General features: G+C 35.3%; 1 protein-coding gene across 11 annotated transcripts in view; it reads left to right on the top strand.

Annotated features, from left to right (window-relative positions):
• LOC107140979 (NEDD4 binding protein 2 like 2) overlaps positions 1–18,931 on the top strand; it is a 110,842-nt gene that overhangs the window by 70,336 nt on the left and 21,575 nt on the right. For 4 of the 11 annotated variants that reach the window (XM_048800812.1, XM_048800811.1, XM_048800809.1 and 1 more), the window contains one exon: positions 5,118–5,249. Coding sequence is in view for 7 of the 11 variants with exons in the window: in XM_048800802.1 (XP_048656759.1) it covers positions 5,118–6,832; positions 10,522–10,607; positions 10,933–10,958; positions 12,034–12,070 (1,864 nt within the window). In the remaining 4 variants the exon portion in view is untranslated. Of the gene's footprint in view, positions 1–5,117; positions 6,833–10,521; positions 10,608–10,932; positions 10,998–12,033; positions 12,074–14,610; positions 15,230–18,931 lie in introns of those variants that run through there. The other 7 variants (XM_048800802.1, XM_048800801.1, XM_048800805.1 and 4 more) reach the window with 7 other exon arrangements.

Raw genomic sequence — 18,931 nt, 5'->3', positions numbered from 1 at the left:
ATTCATTCACCAATCTTTATGTATAATTCTGTTCAATGTTGCTTTCTCTTTTCATGCATAAGCAACATAATGCTGTCAATAATTCATCAAACTGTTGAGAATTCCTAGTTTCTATTGATGAAAATTGGAAGGAGAACCCAAAGAAATTTTCAAAGCAATATGATCACATAATTGCAGGTTTTTATGACTTTTTAACAAAATTTTATAGTTATCCTGTCCACACCTATTTTAATAACAACTGTTTAGCTTCTCATCTTTAGTGAGACAAACTATATAATTTTAGTAACAATTATTATTAGTATAGGTTTGAGGATAAACTCATCTGATTCTTACTTAGTAAACATACACTTCTAATCATTAAAAGCAAAGGGTACAATTATAATAAGAGAGCAGCCATCTAGCTGAGAGGATTCAGTGTGCCATTGATATCAGTCATTATTGTACAGAGGCAATGGAGAGAATAAGTTATCTGTCATATTAGTTAAGTAGAAGTCATTTATAAATATGTATATTAATAATCCTTACTAGACTTCTGCAAGGAGTGAATATTATCACCATTTTTATTTTTATTTATTTATTTATTTTTTATTATTATCGCCATTTTTAGAAAGGAGATCTAATTTGCCTGAGATTCCTCCCTGCTAGCTTGTTCCTGGAATTATTCCAGTATATTATTCCAACTACAGTCATTCCATAAAGCTGCATGACTTCTCTTTTATAATCTGCATGTGTTTTAATCTCAGATTTACTTCATGTATTGCCCATCATTATGACTTAGTATATAAGATTCTGTAATGCGACATATTGTTTAGACCTTAGTTATTTTTTTATGAAAATCGTTACTTACTCATATTTTTCTTTTTATCCTTCTCCATACAGTTTTGGCTTTATCTGGATACTATCTCACCTTTGCCTTTATGACATCCTTCTTTGGTCAGATTAGCTTGTTTCTGAGCAAACCATCTCTTTCTAATTCTTGAGAGGTATGTGTTGTCCCTACTCTGCTTAGATTCTAATCCATCATCTAGAAAGCAAAGTCTTATTCATCATAGATGTGTTACCATTGTTCATTTCTGGTTTCCTCCTTTCTTTTCAAAAGACAGCCTGTGTCTCTAGCTCCTCCGATTTCCTCTCCGTGACTAACTTTTATTTAGTGATGCTTCTTTTTTTCTAATGGTGCCATTCATCCCTATGTGAATCAGCACCAGTGAGTTCAGGCTTAACAAGTCTTGAGGCAGCTTTGATGAGCCTCTCACACATTGTAGATAGATGTTCCTGAAGAAAATGTACCTACTGATTAGCCGCATCAGAGGCATACACATTTCAACAGAACCACTACCATCATATCTCTTATCTCCTAGGAGCTTCACTAGTCACTGCTGTTGATTTATGTTTCCTTTCTAGAAGGCCAGGTCCACTGTTTCCAAAATAAACATTGGATTTATAGAGTTTCAGTGTACAGAACTGATACATGTCTCTGGCCCACTTCTTTGTATATTCAGACATCTGATTTTCATATCTCTTGGCACTGTGTTGTATTTTCCTTGGAATTCCGATCCTTACAGACTCCTTTGATAACTCTTAGCACAATGCCTTAATAAGTTGACTAATCTTCCAGATTCAGAGTTTATTTATTTTGAGCTACCTCATTCTTTTGTGATCTAATGTGTTCACTTCACTTTGGGCATACTGGGTCCCTATTATCCTTTCTCCAAATAACTATCATATTGTAATACAGTTAGAAAACAAAGGAACTCTTGAAGAATGTTAATGAAATCTTTATCTTTTACACTTTCTTACCTCTGCTATAAAGACAGATTAGCTTATTGGTCTAGACTTTTTGATAACTATTTTACCAACCCTCTCTCCAAACTCATATCTCATATAGACTTCTGTGACTTAGTACATGACCACTTCATCCCTCCAATTATTCATTATGAAATCCTTGCACGCATACTTGATTCTTATCTTTTCCCCCCTCATATCCCATATCCAAATTATTTTACAATCATACTTGTTTTTTCCTTCAAAAAAGTATCTAGAAGTGATCACTTCTTACTTCCTCCATGCATGATAAATGAATTAACTTCCAAGGGGAGCCACCAGTGTCCTCTGCCTGTAGAAGTTGTGGGCCCTCTATTTCAACCTTCCCAGTGCTCAGATGGAACCTTGATATGAAGGTAGATTAGGGAAAGGGATTCCTGCTCAGCAAGTCTCCTCTGAGAGAGAGAGAGAGAGAGAGCGCGCGCGAGAGAGAGAGCGCCAGCACACAAACAGAAAGGCCTCAACCCTTGCCACTGAGTAGCTCTAACATAACATTTTTTAAAAATATTTTTTAGTGTTGATGGACCTTTATTTTTTATTCATTTATTTATATGTGGTGCTGAGAATTGAGCCCAATGCCTCACACATATGAGGCAAGCACTCTACCACTGAGCCACAACCCAGCCCAACATAACATTTTGAAGATGAGAGGAGGAAAAAAAAGAGGTTGTGTTTTTTTAAGACTTTTTAAATTGAGAAGCTCTTTCATATAATGGTTAAAGAGTATGAAAATTCTCCTTGGAATTTTTTTTTAATTGGTACCAGGGATTGAACCTCTACCACTGAGCCACTTCCCCAATTCTTTTTTATTTTGAGACGGGGTCTTACTTAGTTGCTTAGGGCCTTATTAAGTTGCTGAGGCTGGCTTTGAACTTGTGATCCTCCTGCTTCAGCCTTCTAAATTGCTGGTATTATAGGTGTGGCCACTGCACCTGGCAAAAGTCTGAATTCAGTAGAGCCAGTTGACCTAGGTCTGAATCCTACCTCTGGCCATGTGATTCTGGGCAGATTCATTAATTAACTTCTCGGTTTTGCTTTTGTGAGATAGGGATAAAATTTGCACTTATCCTTCTTTTATATAGTTGTAAAGATTAGGTTATTTGGTACATGTAAAGCAATTAAACAGTCCTAATACATAGTTAAGTGTGCAATTTTTTTCCCTCAGTGCTGAGGGTTGAACCCAGGGCCTTGTGCATGCTTAGGCAAGCACCTTACCACTGAGCTACATCCCCAACTGTGTTTTTTCTTTTTTCTTTTTTTTTAGTGCTGGGAATGGAACCCAGTGCCTCCCACATGCTAAACAAGTGCTCTAACCCTGAGCCTCATTTCCAGAACCCAGCCATTTATTTTTTTAGTTTAATTAATTAATTTATTTATTTTTAGTTATAGATGGACACAATATCTTTATTTATTTATTTTTATGTGATGCTGAGGATTGAACCCAGTGCCTCACATGGCGAGGCAGGCGCTTACCACTGAGCTACAGCCCCATCCCCCAGCTATTTATTTTTAAAGCCAATTTTCAAAGTAGGATTGTGGATCTTAGTCTTTCTGATAGCACAGGGAGTTACAAACATTTTAGTGGTGAACCATGTCTGTTTCTCTGTCTTAGGGTTCTCTTTCCTTGACCAATTGAGAACTGTTAAGAAAGCACAGCTACACATTAAGTGCATTCAGCTCCACAGAATTAGTGAATCAGTGAACCAGAACTAGAGGGGAGTAGTCTTAAGGTCTCAGTGTATTGCCATTCTATCCATTCTTTTATTCCTACACTGCAACAGGATGATTCATCCACATTTAGAGAAAGATGGGAGTTTATTTTCAGAACAACATACTAGTCTTCAGTATGAATTTCACAATGGATGTTGCACATTGGTTTTCACCTAGAGCTTTCATTAGACATAGAACTGACCAGAGAGGAGATACTACCAAAGATAATATTCTTTACTTGATATCTTTTTAGAGAGGCCTATTAACAATTACTTCTAGGTATATGAATGTTTCTTAATATTCTTTTTTTTTTTTTTTGGTGGTGCTGGGGATTAGAATCCAAGGCCTTGTGCATGCAAGGCATGCACTCTACCAGCTGAGCTATATCCCCAGCCCTTCTTAATATTCTTTCTAAACAAACACTCAGGAATTTGTGAACAAGTGCAGCAGCAATTAAGTGACAAAGAACAAGGTGTTCATATGTCCTGTCTATTAAAAATTACCTAGCAGCTGGGTGGGGATAAGGCAGGCCAGAGGCCAGAGGTAGGGTTTAAGAAGATATCAAGTAAAGAATATTATCTTTGGTAGTATCTCCTCTATGGCCACTAAAGTAGTACCATTATGAGACCCTTCTAGCTGCTTTTTCAAAATCTTCAATTATGGAGAGCCATGAATGCTCACTATGAGAGCACTACTGCTCTTTTGGGTATGATGATTTTTCACTGGGTGTTGCAGGATGGTTGGCATCCTTGGCTTCAGTGTCAAGTGCCATTAACATATTGCCAGTCATTGTGACCACCAAAAATGACTTCATATATTTCCAAACACCCTCCAAAGTAGTGATATAGCACAAACTTGCTAGAGAGGCAATTAGAAGCATATCACCCAAATATTGGACCCAGCTGCCCATTATTAACCATTGTGTATAATTTGATGGAGAAACTTAATTGCCTAAGTATTTGTATGTAGGAAAAATGTAGCTATTATGGCCACTAAAGTGGTACCATTATGAGACCCTTCTAACCACTTTTTCAAAATCTAAAATGTTAGAAAATCTAAGATCTCTATTGGTAGGTTTTACATACACACGAAATATTTTCTTAAAGGAATATGTTAGGTTTTCATAAAGTTATTGGTTTATGAAATGAATATGTACATGTGAGCTTTAACTTTCTCAAAGTATATTCACTTTTAATTTACAGGATTAAAGTATCTCTTTTTTAAAGTGATTTTAAAATATAATACAAAGTACATGTATACTTCAGAATCTCTTGTACTAATGATTTAAAAATTTTTTTAATGTGGTGCTGAGGATCAAACTCAGTGCCTCACACATGCCACGTAAATGCTCAACTCCAGTCCCTTGTACTAATGATTTTTCAAACTGTACTTTAAAGGGACTGGAGTTGTGGCTCAGCGGTAGAGTGTTTGCTTAGCACATGCGAGGCACTGGGTTTGATCCTCAGCACCACATAAAAATAGATGAATAAAATAAAAAACTGTACTTTAAGAGTTTGATGATATAGTTTATTAATGATATACAAATAATTATTATAACTTTTCTTCATCCTTTTACATTTCAGAGAAAACATTTTGAAGAAAACTGGACACAGACTGAGCAAAACCAAACAAAGGAGAAAAAGAAAAAGAAACAAAAAGCATAATAGTCTTACTGAAATTATGGATGAAAACTCATTTGAAACCTTAAATTATCTTAAAATAGGAGATCAGGTCCCAAATGAAGAGGAAGATTTTGAAGAGAACGAAAGAGAATCAGTGTGTCCCTTCACTGGTGGCCATTTCGTGAATGGCTATAAAGAAAAAAGTCAGAAAAGCATAGATCCTGAAGACAGTTTTCCAAATGTTATATCTATAGTTGAGTTGGACAAGACACCAGATAATTACTTCCCTAAGGAAAATGATGACTTGTTTCTAACTTTGTCATCAATCCCAAATGAAAGCTCTGTAACTTGTCCAACAGGGACTCAAAATCTTTCCTATGTAACAAGGGATGACTCCTTGGGTATGAAGATAGAAAAGCATGTTGGAAGTAGGCAAAACTTATCATTAGACACCCAGGAACTATTTGCGGATAAAACCCCATGTTCATTTATGCAGAAAAGAGAGATGGTAAATAAAAGTCTCTCAAATGAACCAATTCTTTGCCATCAACGTGGATCCCGAACTTCAGATAATGTTTTAAGAGAGGAACAAGGAGTGCATACAACTAAAAACAATTATTGGGCTTTTTTCACAACCAATTCATCTGAAGAAGAATTACAACGAGGCTCTGAAAGACAATCTTATTTTGGTAGCTGGCCTGAGGGACCGCATAAGTTTGTATGTGAACAGAGACCAAAGAAAGATAGATCACGTAAACTGACCCATCCTGACAGTGGAGAACAATTGATTAAATTAATCTCCACTTCTGAAGGAGTATCAGGACCAGGAAGTGGTCCAGAAATATTGACGGAGGAGAAACTACTGATAGAAAATGAAGATTTGTCACATCCAACTGAAACTATAGATTCATTCATGAAAACAGACACAAATATCCTCAGCAGCTACTTATCACAACTGGACATCACCCAAAGTGCCTTACAATCAACAACTAATAAGAAAAGGAGAGAGAATAGAATTTTAAATTTGGTACCAAACTTACTGGGACAGAGTCATTTCAATGCAAAAGAAGGGGAGAAATGTGGCCTGTTACCTAAAAACTTTGGATTGAACATTATTTGGGGAGAAATAAAAGATAGAATTTCAGAAATCAATAACCAAGAAGAGAATGAGCAAAAAGTTATGATCTTTGATCATCATTCATTGTGGTTTTACCCTGATATTATCAAAGATTCATCTCTAAATATTGGTGGAAATTTTTATTCTCACTACTTGTCATTTAGTAGACTAGGGTATGCTCTGTATTTTTACAGAAGCCCTATTCCTTCTCTTGTGTTGCATTATATATCTAGCTTTTGGATGGTATCTTTTACCAACAAAAAAACGTTTTTGACTTTCAAATCACAAACAAGAATAGGCAATAAGCTAAAAGATGTAGGGTTTATTTCTTCAGAAATTTTAATTAGGCAACCTGATACTTTGTGCTCTTTGAGGGGTACCTCTGAAAGATTTGGTGAAAAGCTGAAGAGATGGGAAGAATCTAAGCCATTACAGTGTTTACCAACTGAGGATCTCCAAAATTTAACAAGCACTGATTTTAATACCTTTGAGCTTCCATTATCAAAAGGATTTGCCTTTCAACTAGTAACGCTTTTTGGATCTCCTGGAGTTCCAATGGGTAAATTGCTTTCATTTACTAACAATAAAAGGTCTATGTGCAGTAAATTCTTATTTTTTTTATATATCATATATATATATATATATATATATATATATATATATATATGGATAGATATTTGTCATATATATGTGTGTATATATATATGTGTATGTGTGTGTGTGTGTGTATATATTTTTTTATTTTATTTTTTTATTATTTATTTTTTTGTGGTGCTGGGGATTGAAACTAGGGCCTTGTACCTGTGAGGCAAGCACTCTACCAACTGAGCTATATCCCTAACCCCTGTCATATATATTTATATATAAATTTTACACATGAAAATTTTAAGTGTCTGTTCCAAAACCAACCAAGAATAAATTTAAATGGCAAATGGAAACTAAAAAGAAAAACAAAAAGAACCATTTATAGCACAAAATAAAGCACTAATATTCTTTTTAAAAAATTATTTGCTATCTTATTGAATTTGGAGAGTTCTTATATATTCTGGAAACATATTAGATATATACTTTAAAACTATTTCCATCTGTCTATGGTATCTTCTTGTCCTATTCATTAAGTGTCTTCTAAAGAGTAGAAGTTTTTAATTATGATGAAGTCAAATTTATCATTGCTATCTTTTATAAATTGTGGTTTGGGTTTTAACCAAGAAATCTTGGGGTACCCCTGGCTTAAAAAGTATTTTTCCTATCTTCTCCTGAAAGTGTTTCAGTTTTGGATTTCACATTTATATTTATGATCCATTTTTAGTTTGTCAACATGATATAAGGAATCGATTGAAGTTTTTCTTTTTCTAAAGTATGGATATTTAGTTTTAGGACCATTTAGTGAGAATACTTTCCTTTCTCCACTCAATTGAATTTGTACCCTTATTTAAAACAAGTTTATGTATACAATTATTTTTTTTTTAAATTTTTTCCATAGCTTTATTGGGGTAAAACAGAAGTCAATAAAATATACATATTTGAAGTATGCAATTTGATCAGTTTTGACATGTATGTAACCTATACAATCAATATTAAACTCATTTCCATTACTTTTTTAAAATTTGAAATCATGCAGACTGTGTTTCCTGCAGTAATATTCTTAATAGAAAGTGCTCTCATAAGTCAATAAGAAAGCAAGTAAATTCTTAAGTTGTTTCTACCTGGTGTTAGTGATTTCATGTAATTTATTGGTTGTGTGATAACTTTTAACCCCCAAAATGAGGACCCTTAGTTAAGGAACTTTGCCTTTTACAGTTCCCATCCCTTGCCACGAAAATAGTCTTCATAAATGTCATTGAGTGCCTAAAATATTTGGACTCTCCATTTAAGTAGACACTGAGAAGAATGAAGGATGAGGTGGACATACAGTGACCATGTAACAGAGATGGGCTGCTTTATTATTACTTTTTTCAAACTTTCTACTTTTTACCTTTCCCTTGTTTGGCACATGGCCCTTTTCTCATGCACAATTTTGGCTCCCAGATATGAGATTAGTAGAGATAGCAAAGATTAAATGACAAAGACGTTGGAAATAGTTGAATGTATTTTTTAAAGATTGAGAAGGGTTCTAACGAGATTAGGAGAGAGTTCAAGTAGTTAGAAATGTTTTCAAGTTGACTAGTTGAACTCTCTCCTAATCTCTTAAGAATGTTATTTTTGGGGGCTGAGATTGTAGTTCAGTGGTGAAGCACTTGCCTCACATATATGAGGCACTGGTGCTGATCCTCAGCACCACATAAAAATAAATAAAAGTGATAAAGGTATTGTGTCCATCTACAACTAAAAATATATATTTTTTTAAAAAGAAAATATTTTTTGAAAATGAAAAATCCACCTGTGAATAAAACAAGGGAATATATGATTATCAATATTCTAAGTAAATTTATATTTAATAATAATCATATTTAAGATGCTAACTGTCCTATAGAGGAAATGGAACACAAATCCCAACTTTTCCTTCTCTATTACTCAATACCTGATGCTTTCCTAGTACTCTTCCTTAGGAATAGGTTAAGAGCCAAGAAGCCAAAGTTCCAATCCCTGGAACTTTGTTCTCCAGTTCTTTTGGATCTTCCTGTTCTCCTTTACCTACTTGGGTTCCCACACCATGCTCTGTCTCAAAACATGTCCTTCCTGGTTTTTCACTTTGCCCCTAAACTTATGATGTTCCAGATAAACTTGGTCTCAGGAACTCAGACCAAAAATTGCCTAAGTCTCAGTGTGGAGGTCATAATTATCAATCTAGTTTTGATATTCTGATATCACATTGAACATACTTGTTACCTTTATGAAAAACTGCAATTTTTCTATCCTAATAAATGTGCCAACAAGCAAACAAAAAAACCCCTCGATTTTTTAAATTTAAAATGCATGAGAAGCTAATTTTTGAGGCTTTCTCCTTGCTTTTTAATTCTTAGCCAAGAATAAACCTTCACTGCTAAAAAATAAATATAATGAATAAATAAATGAAATATGTTTGTTTTGAAGAATTTTAAGACATTTTAGGCCAGGGATCTTAGTTCAAGGTTTATATTCTGAAATTACATGCAAATTTTTTTGGTATTATTTTGTGCCCCTTTCTTGGTGGAAGTCCATAGATTTTATTAGCTTCTCCTAGAGGTCCATGACCCAGAAAGATTAACAGTTACTGCCTTAGATCAGTAAGAAAAAGCAAGAAGTCACAGGTGTAAAGATTCTAAACCTCTTCCTCTCTTGAATCAACAATGATCAAGCATCCATTAATTAGACTTCAAAAACTTTTTAAAGGAAATAGACCTTATTCATCAAATAGCTTACTTTCTAACTGGGGAAACAAAAATAACAAAATAAAATTACTGCACATAGAAAATATACATGACAAGCTTATGAATATTTTATGAGCGAGATTAGCAGTGCTAAAGGGATTGTTGAAGAGAAGATGGGGTTGTGGTTTTGTTTGGGATCCTTTCAATATGAAAGTGAATTATAAGCAGTCTTTATACAAAAGAAAAAGAATATGGCTTGAAAAACAAGCAAAGAGAAAGAATTTCACATTTGAAAATGGCATGTGCTTACAAAAAGGGAGAGAAAGAAACTCTTAAGTGGAGGCTGTAAACTGATTTGCTTGGCTAAATTGGACAAGCCAAGCCATGATGTATGATCAGTGGCCTTGTAAATAAGGCAGGGAACTCAAATGAATCCTAGTAAAAGAAAAATAATTTTTGTGGTTTGGCATGGCTGATGTTGTATGTTATGGTTGTGTGTTAATGTTTGGACTTGTTTATGAGCTGCTTCATTTTGAGGAAAATTTCCCCCAGACACTCATATGGAAGAAACAATTTTTAGGAAGACTAAATTTGCTATAGCTGAAATAGTTAATACGTGTCACAGAAAAGGATGACTATTTAAATTTTATGCCTTGAGACAGTACCACTTAAAGCTATTATATATGTGTATGTCTTTATGTATATATATTTGTACTTAATGAGAGTATGGACTGTGATACATATCATTTTATATATGTACTTAATAAGAATTTTCTTTTAGTCTGGGTATTGTTTACTAATAGAAGTCTGAGACGGACTCTTGATTTAGCCAACACTGAAATATCTTCAAAATCAGAGTGTTAATGTTATAGCAGCTTACATTGCATATCTTTACATTTAGGGTGAAAAATCTGTGTGACATATGTGATGAAATTTGTTTTTCCTTTTTTTTTCACAGAATCCTTATTACCTGATGACTATGTTATTCCCCTTGACTGGAAAACACTGAAGATGATCTATTTGCAATGGAAGATGTCAATAGAGGTATATTTTTATAGCTTTCACAGAAGATCTTCTCTTAACTGTTTTTTTAAAACTTGAAATCAGAACCGAGCAAGGGCCTAAAGCAACTTAGCAAGACCCTGTCTCAAAAAATAAAAAGCCTTGGGGATATGGCTCAGTGGTTAAGAACCCCTGGTTTCAATTTTCAGTACAAAATAAAAATTAAAATTGGAGAAAATCTGTTCATCACACTTAACAGAGAAGTGCTACATCCATTATATTAAATTAGAAGATGGTGGGGTGTAGGGGGAAGGAATTATTATTATTATTATTTTAATATTATTTATTTATTTATTTATTTTTTTAGTTTCGGCGGACACAACATCTTTGTATGTGGTGCTGAGGATTGAACCTGGGCCGCACGCATGCCAGGCGAGCGCGCTACCGCTTGAGCCACATCCCCGGCCCAAGAAGGAATTATTTTAAAAACAAGAAAAAGAATGTGTGGGGCTGGGGATGTGGCTCAAGCTCGCTCTCTCTCTCTCTCTCTCTCTCTCTCTCTCTCAAAAATTTTCTCTCTCTTTAAAAAAAATTTTTCTCTCTCTCTAAAAAAAAAAAAGAATGTGTGGATGAGTAGATAATACATGCAAGTTTTCTTTTAACTTGTCCCAAGAGAAAGTCGTATTAAATTCCCTTTGTTGAAGTGTGTGCACATCAACACTGTGTATGATTAAGGTATCCCTTTCTTCTTCATTATATTTTTTCTCCTATCCAGTCCTTAATATTATCCTGTTATAGAATAACAGCTACAAATTAGATTTATATTTACTTGACTTGGAAGCATCTCATTATTGGAGTGATTTGTTGGTCCATAGTGGAAGACATGCCTATTTTTGAGGGCTGTTCATTTTCCAGGAGGCTGGAGGAGGACTGGCTTAGACAATTAGAAAGATGATGGATGGAAACTCTGGAAAAGCCAGTACTCTAACATGATGGGGGTGATGGGGGTTCTGTTTATGTTAATTAATAGTGATTTGAATGAGCCCAGAGGCATTGCTAGGGATACATTTTGAAATAAATGGTAAAATGGAAGTTTAGTGAAACATTATATAACTAATAATTTAGAAGCATAGGTATTTTTTACTTGTTCATATAAGTACTGCTGCAGTAAGCTACATTTGTTTTGTGTTTCCATACAGTACAATCAAATATATATTTTTATGCTTCTTATTTCTCTTTATTCTCCATAGAGATCTTATTACTACTTACTCACACACACACACACACACACACACAGAACAATACTTCAAATATTTGTATTGACATTTGTGATTGTGTTGCTGTTTTATCATTTTAGGAATGTCTCTGTGTAGAGTAAAATGACAGTGTAAACTTAACCACAATGCCAAATGTTTTTTTTTTTTTTGCCAAATGTTAATCATTATTTTATGTATTTGATAATTTCTAGAAAAGACAGAAGAAGATTGGTTAGAAAGAATTCTTGAATTGTAAGTATTACTTATTCCGGAGACCTATGTATGATCAGAGTGAATATTGACGTTATTTGGTTGTAATAGCTCATATGTACCACAGTAGAAGAGTAAGATCTGAAAAATGCAGTTTGTTACCATAGCAACCCTGTGTGCTATTGCGCATGATGCTTTTATTTCCTTTAAATGTAGATATTTTTGTGAAATACAACAAAGCTTAGATTGTTGCTCCCAAATTTATTTTCCCACTTTATTGGTTAGAACATATTTTAGAGCATTCTCAAAACATAAAATTTATGAGAAATCTCCCCCCCGGGTTGGTATGTGACCAGGCCTAGGAATTAAGGATTGTAGGTTATATTTAAATAGTCAGAAATTAAATACTTCAGATTCAGAAAGGAGAAAATGTATAGACATATCCATGTTATATTTTAAACTTGATATCAAGTTGACATTAAAGTAAACACATTGCACTTTTCCCCCCAAATGCCTAAAATATGAAATAAACACAGCTGCTACAATTTCAGTGTATATGTGTCAATTTGATAAGAATTGAATGCATTGTGATTTACCATATGTTTTCTTTCTTAATTATAACTCTTACTTCTAAGAGTATTCTATATTTTCATTTCTCATATACCCAATAAAAATATTTTTGTTTCCTTTAAACCTGATTCTGCTGAAAAAAGAGGGAAAAGAACTAAAGATTTAGGGTAAGAGTTTAGAGATTTGGAAGGGCCACATATGGATGAGATAAGAGGTGAGGAATTCTCAAGAAAGGAGGGGAAGACATTCATTCATTTATCCAACAGATATTTATTGAGTTGCCTCAAGCCAGATATCGTTTTATATTCTGAGGATATGGCAGTGAAAATATTCCTGCTCTCCTGAAATTTATGTTGTAGGGATGGAAGTTAGGAAAGGACTATTTTCCTTCCCTAGCCTGAGATGGCCCCAATATGACAAGGTATTAGTAAAAGCAGCATGAATAACCATGGCTGTGTTTGGCTATGGTTAACTCAAGAGTCTTCTGTCTGCTAAATTTGAATATTTTGTGTCAAGGACACTTTTTACACCATAATTTTGATTTTGATGTTAATCTTCTTCATGCATTCCAAACTGCCCTCTACGGACTGGACCTCACTCACGTTAAATTCTTAATTTTCTTTTACTTTGTCGGGACATTTTGTGAGTGTTGTAACTATGTGCATTTTTTTTTTAATAATTGAGAAAGGGTCTCCCCATTTTGTGTTTGGCATAACGTGGGTCTTAAAGGGTAAGTAGAAATTTAGAAAGAGGGAACTAAGTAGCAGGAAAGTCCCGTTTGGCTCTGGGAGCCCCCAAGGTCTTGCCTATTTCAAAATGCACTCCTTGATGGTTGCAAAATATTGATATTGTGGCACTCCTTTGTGTTGGAGGGGTGTTGGAGAGAATGAATTTCCATTTTCGAACTACTGCTGCCTAGCTGTGTGTTTTAGTTAGTTTTGTGACACTAACCAAAAGACCTGAAGAGAACAACTTAGAGGAGGAAAAGCTTATTTTGACTTAGGGTTTCAGAAGTTCAGTTCATAGCACTGGCCCAAGATGAAGCAGAGCATTGTGGTGGAAGGGCATGGCTGAAGGAAGCTGCTCAGGATATGACAACCAGGAAGCAGAGGGAGTGAGTTCTGCTCACCAGGGACAAAATATAAACCCCAAAGGCACACCCCCAGTGATCTTCTTCTAGCCACACCCTATCTGCCTGTAATTACTGCCCAGATTCATCTACCAATTAAGTTAAGGCTCTTATAACCCAGTCATTCCACCTCTGAACATTCTTACATCATCTCACATGTGAACTTTTGGGGGATACCTCATATCTAAATTATAACACTGTGTGATCTTAAACAAATCACCTTTTTTTTCAGATTTTCTATTATTATTTTTTTTGTACCATACGATTTTATATTTTTTTAGTCATACATGACAGCAGAATGTATTTTGACATATAATACATACATGGAATGTACATACATCAATCATACTGTCTATTCTATTCTGCTGCCCAACAAATTACCTTCTTAGAGCCTCAATTTCTTTACCTATAAAAATAGGTTTATAATACCAACCTGTCATAGAGATATTAAATGAGGAATAAATGCAATAACTTATACAAATTATTTTTCATGGTTCCTTCTGCTAAATACCTCCTTGAGTGAAAGCATTGCTAAATGCTCCCTAGCACAGTAGAAATTGTGTTATCTGGGAGAGGAACTTCTGACCCAGTAAACTTGTTAATGCATGTGCTTGAATTAGTGATATTAACTTTTTGTTAATTAAATAACTAGACTTCAGGGAATAGTATAAAGAACAAGTTTCAATTTAGGAACAGGTGGTTGGGAAATGTCTGTGGGATGGGCTCATATATGTGGATAGGACCAGATGAAGTGTGGACTGAGGGGATGGTATACAGTGCTAAATGCCAGGGGAGTGTTATAACTAGGGCAGCAAACACTGGGAATCTGGAAACAAAACTCTTCCTCTCATCATTTGTCTGGGTTTGTGTTTGTTTATAGCTGAGTCCTCCCGTTTTCACAGTGATTCTGAAGACCCTGATCACCTGCTCAGCACTGACCTGAAGAACTCTTTTCAGGGATGGACCCATTGGATACCAAAAGTGGTTTGGATAATCTGTGCAACTATTCTTGATAAGTTATCTGAATAATAATAAAAAACTCAACAGAAGAGGTAACCATTTAAGTATTTTATTATTAATTTTGAAGATGTTTGCCATACTTTTATGTTACAGAAGAGTAAGGTACAGAAAATTTGAGGAACTTTTTTTTAAAAATTGCATCAGGATCAGAAGTGTAGGTCTTATATCTGACTATTGGCCTGAGATTTCATTTCTAGAATTCTGAAATCCAAAAAGCTCTAAAAACCAGAATCATTTCTGTTTTGTTTTTCCAATTTTTTATTGTGGTAAAATACACAATAAAATTTATCCTCTTAACCATTCTGAAGGTATAATATCCCACCATTACCATCATCCATCTCTAGAACTCTACATTTTATAAAACTGCAACTCTGTACCCATCCATTAAACATTTCCCCAGTCTCTGAACCCTTAGCCCCTGGCAAACACTGCTTTGTTTTAAAAAATAAGTTTAGAATTAAAACTAAGTTGACAGCTAAGCCTGACTCAAACTGATTAATTTTACTCCTGATTTACTCCCTATGTGGTATGTATTTGAGTATATTCATATATTTTGCTTCAGAAATATTAATATATTTAATTATTAGGGACTTCCCCAGATCCCACTGGAAATATAAAGTTGTTCTTACATGTATTACTTCAACAAGCAAACACTTTCTGAGTTCTGAAACATATCAGACCTCTGGGATTTGGTTAGGGATTGTAGGACCTATAATATACTAAGGTTACTAGTATTGTTTTATTATTTAAAATTCTGTTTTAGTTTAGCTGACCTTAAGATCTGAAAATTCATTTTTGAAAAATATAAACTCATTCAACATTGTAGACATTTGCCCCCATTTTCAGGAAGCGTGTTCAACCTGTCTTAAGCCCCTCTTGGAGGATCCTTTATCTTTACCTTCTCCAAATGATACCCCTGTAGGTGTGGAGGAGGGGGTGTGTATTTGCTGGGGGGAGTATGCTGGGATCAAATCTAGGCCTAGGCCTTGTGTGTGCACTACCACTCACATGTCCCAGTCCTGATGTCTGTTTCTTAAACAGATTTTGAACTCTGTTTTGGTTGAGAGCCCTACCGCCATCTCCAGATCTTCCATTTCCTGGGATTTAACCACTGCCTCCCCAAACCTCCCAAACTAACCTTCTTTACATTTTAGTATGGGAGGTTTTAAGGAGGGGGTGAAAGTTAATGCTTATGTTCAATCTGCCATCTTTATTAAATATTTATTTATTTGCTTTGTTTAAAGTAACTCAATATTTTCTGTATGTTCATTTTGTATACTTTCTGTATGTTCATCTTTTCTTGACAGAGACCCTAGTCTTCAGTGTTTGGTGGTCCTCTTCAGGCTCCTAGAGCTATTGTGAAAGTGTACTTGACTTTGGCCCAGAATGTGATTGTTTTAGCACAGATCTGACTGGTATTAGTGTTGTGACATATTCTGCATTACTTTTTTTTCTTGTGTGTCTTCCCCTAATGTCTTCCTCAGGCTTCTAGAGGAAGGATGAGGAAAGAGCCAGGAGGGAAGCAGAATCAGGGGAAGGGGAAGGACAGCCAATCAGGAGTGGGACTTTGGCATTTGACAAATTATTGCTTTCTTATATACTTTCAACAGGAAAGCATCTGAGGCTTTCTGGTTAATATATTAGAATCTGCATCATCATAACTATACCTAAGGATAGTATTAGAAATATTTAATGATGGGTATGTTGTGGGCAGTGACCAGTTATGGAGCACCTTTATGCTGTGCTGATGTATATATATATCCAGGCTTATACTTGGGTATAGCATGCCCCAGCTTTCTACAACTATCTCCCGCTTTTATTGCCTTTCCCTAATTTCTGGAATGGAGCTTTAGAGAAATGGGTTCGGGCTATTTTTCCTCCTTCCAGGCTCCCTCCATGAAGCTTAAACCAAATGTCCCTGTGCATAGTGGCAATATTAGATGCTGTGGAATTGGAAGGTAATGGTCCTTCCCATAGGGGAAGTCTCTGTTATAAGAGTGAAATATGGAATTCAGAAGTAAGTGTGTGCGTGTGTGTGCGCGTGCGTGCACTCGTGCATGTGTGTATGGTGTATGTGTGTGTCTTGGGGGTGTGGGTATGTTATCAAAACCAGACTTAGCCAAAGGAGATTTCTGTACTGGCAGATTTATCCACTAGTTTTTCTTACCTCCCCTTCTCCTTCTCTTCCTTCTTTTTTTTTTTTTTTTTGAGATAGGGTCTCATTATACTCTCAAATAACTGGGACTACAGGTGTACACCACTGCACCTGACTTCAAATTTATTTTCTTTATGTCCATAATAGTAATGGTTTCTAGTGTACAAAGGTGAGATGTGGCAGTCGTTACATGATAGAAAAATGGACCCTAGAGCTGAAAAGCTGGTTATGTAAACAGAGTTTAGTAATGAGTGTTTTATTAAAAAGTATTCTCTAAAAGGTATCCACCTATCTGGAGACTGTCACATAGTTGGACTGTGGAGTTGTCCATCAGATGATCTGAAAACAGCTAACAGCAAGGCTGTTCTCAGATCTGTAAGATTACGATTACTTACTCTGTTTATTCCTCACCTGACACTATATACTATCTGGTTCAGTGTTTTTTTTGTGTGTGTGTGGTGCTGCAGGTTGAATCTACAGTGTCATGTATTCTAGGCAAGTGTTTTACCATTGAGCTATACCCCAGACCTCCTTTTATATAATATTTTGAAATAGGGTCTCACTAAATTGCCTGGGCTAGAATTTGTGGCCTCAGCCTCTGTAACTGAATCAGTCAATCTTTAGTAAGAGCTAGTCTCAGGCTTATCAACTAAAAAAATAGTTAAGGTTTTCATATAATTATTGAGCACCTTCTGAACATCAGGCATTGTGTAGCTCCTGGATGACAAGAATAAGTAAAACACTTTCCCTGTCGTTGAAATCATAGTCTAGTGGGAGGAAACAGATACACAGTTAACTTTAAGCAATGTGGTTTTGAGGAATAAATCTGGGAAAATAGAGCTTGTTGACTAGTTAAATGTGGGAATTAAGCCCAAAAGAAAGTGTCTGGGATCACTTCCAGGTACTGCTGACCGTTTTCTTCTCCTTGAAACTCTCTCCCTCTGAGCTTCCAAACACCTATGTTAGTGTTCAGTCTACACTGCTGATCATTCCCTCATCTCACCTTCTCTGGATCTGCTTCAAGGGCACAGTCCTTAAATGCTGGTACCCTCACCTGTCTGTTTCTATTCATAGGGGCCAGAATTTTCAAAGCTCTGTTTCCAGCTCACCTTTCTCTTTTGAGCAGTACCTCATATTTCCCACCATCTATCAGGTAACTCCACCTGTCAGATACATTGCACGATCAGTGTATCAGAACCTCTTGCTTCCAAAGCTGCATGTCTTCCTGCTGCCATGACACAGCCTGAGACCTCCCCCGCCCCCGCAGAGGAGAATAGTAATACAGTAGATAAGAAGTCTCATGTAGCACTGTCTAAAAGAAATATAATGCCAAACACATATATAACTTATACTTTATAGTAACCACAATAAAACAGTGAAAAGAAACAGATAAAGTTGTAATCAATATAAAAATCAATGAGTTGGGCTCAGTGGCCCATGCCTGTAATCCCAGCTGAGATTGGGAAGCTGAGGCAGGAGGAATACAAGTTCAAAGCTGGCTTCAGCAAAATCAAGGTGCTAAGCAACTCAGTGTGACTCTGTCTCTAAATAAAATACAAAATAGGGCTGGGGATGTGGCTCAGTGGTTGAGTGCCCCTGAATTCAATCCCTGGTACTAAAAATAAATAAATAAATAAAATTATTAATGAGATTTTTTTTTTTCATTTGGAACCTTAGGAATTCATTGCCTATTTTAATCTTAATTTGCACTAGCTACATTTTAAATGCCCAGTTGACAAGACTTGGAGCTCCTGTATTGGATAAAGAAGATCTAGATGAAAAAGGTGGTATTAAGGCTGGGCAAAACACTTTTTTTTTGTATTTATTTATTTATTTATTTATTTTGAAGTCTATATTTTTTATTGGTTGTTCAAAACATTACAAAGCTTTTGACATATCATATTTCATACATTTGATTCAAGTGGGTTATGAACTCCCATTTTTACCCCGTATACAGATTGCAGAATCACATCGGTTACACATCCACGTTTTTACATACTGCCATACTAGTGTCTGTTGTATTCTG

The sequence above is a fragment of the Marmota marmota genome, unplaced genomic scaffold, assembly GCF_001458135.2.
Source record: "Marmota marmota marmota unplaced genomic scaffold, marMar, whole genome shotgun sequence".
Taxonomy (NCBI): domain Eukaryota; kingdom Metazoa; phylum Chordata; class Mammalia; order Rodentia; family Sciuridae; genus Marmota; species Marmota marmota.
This window is presented reverse-complemented; position numbering and strand designations above follow the sequence as displayed.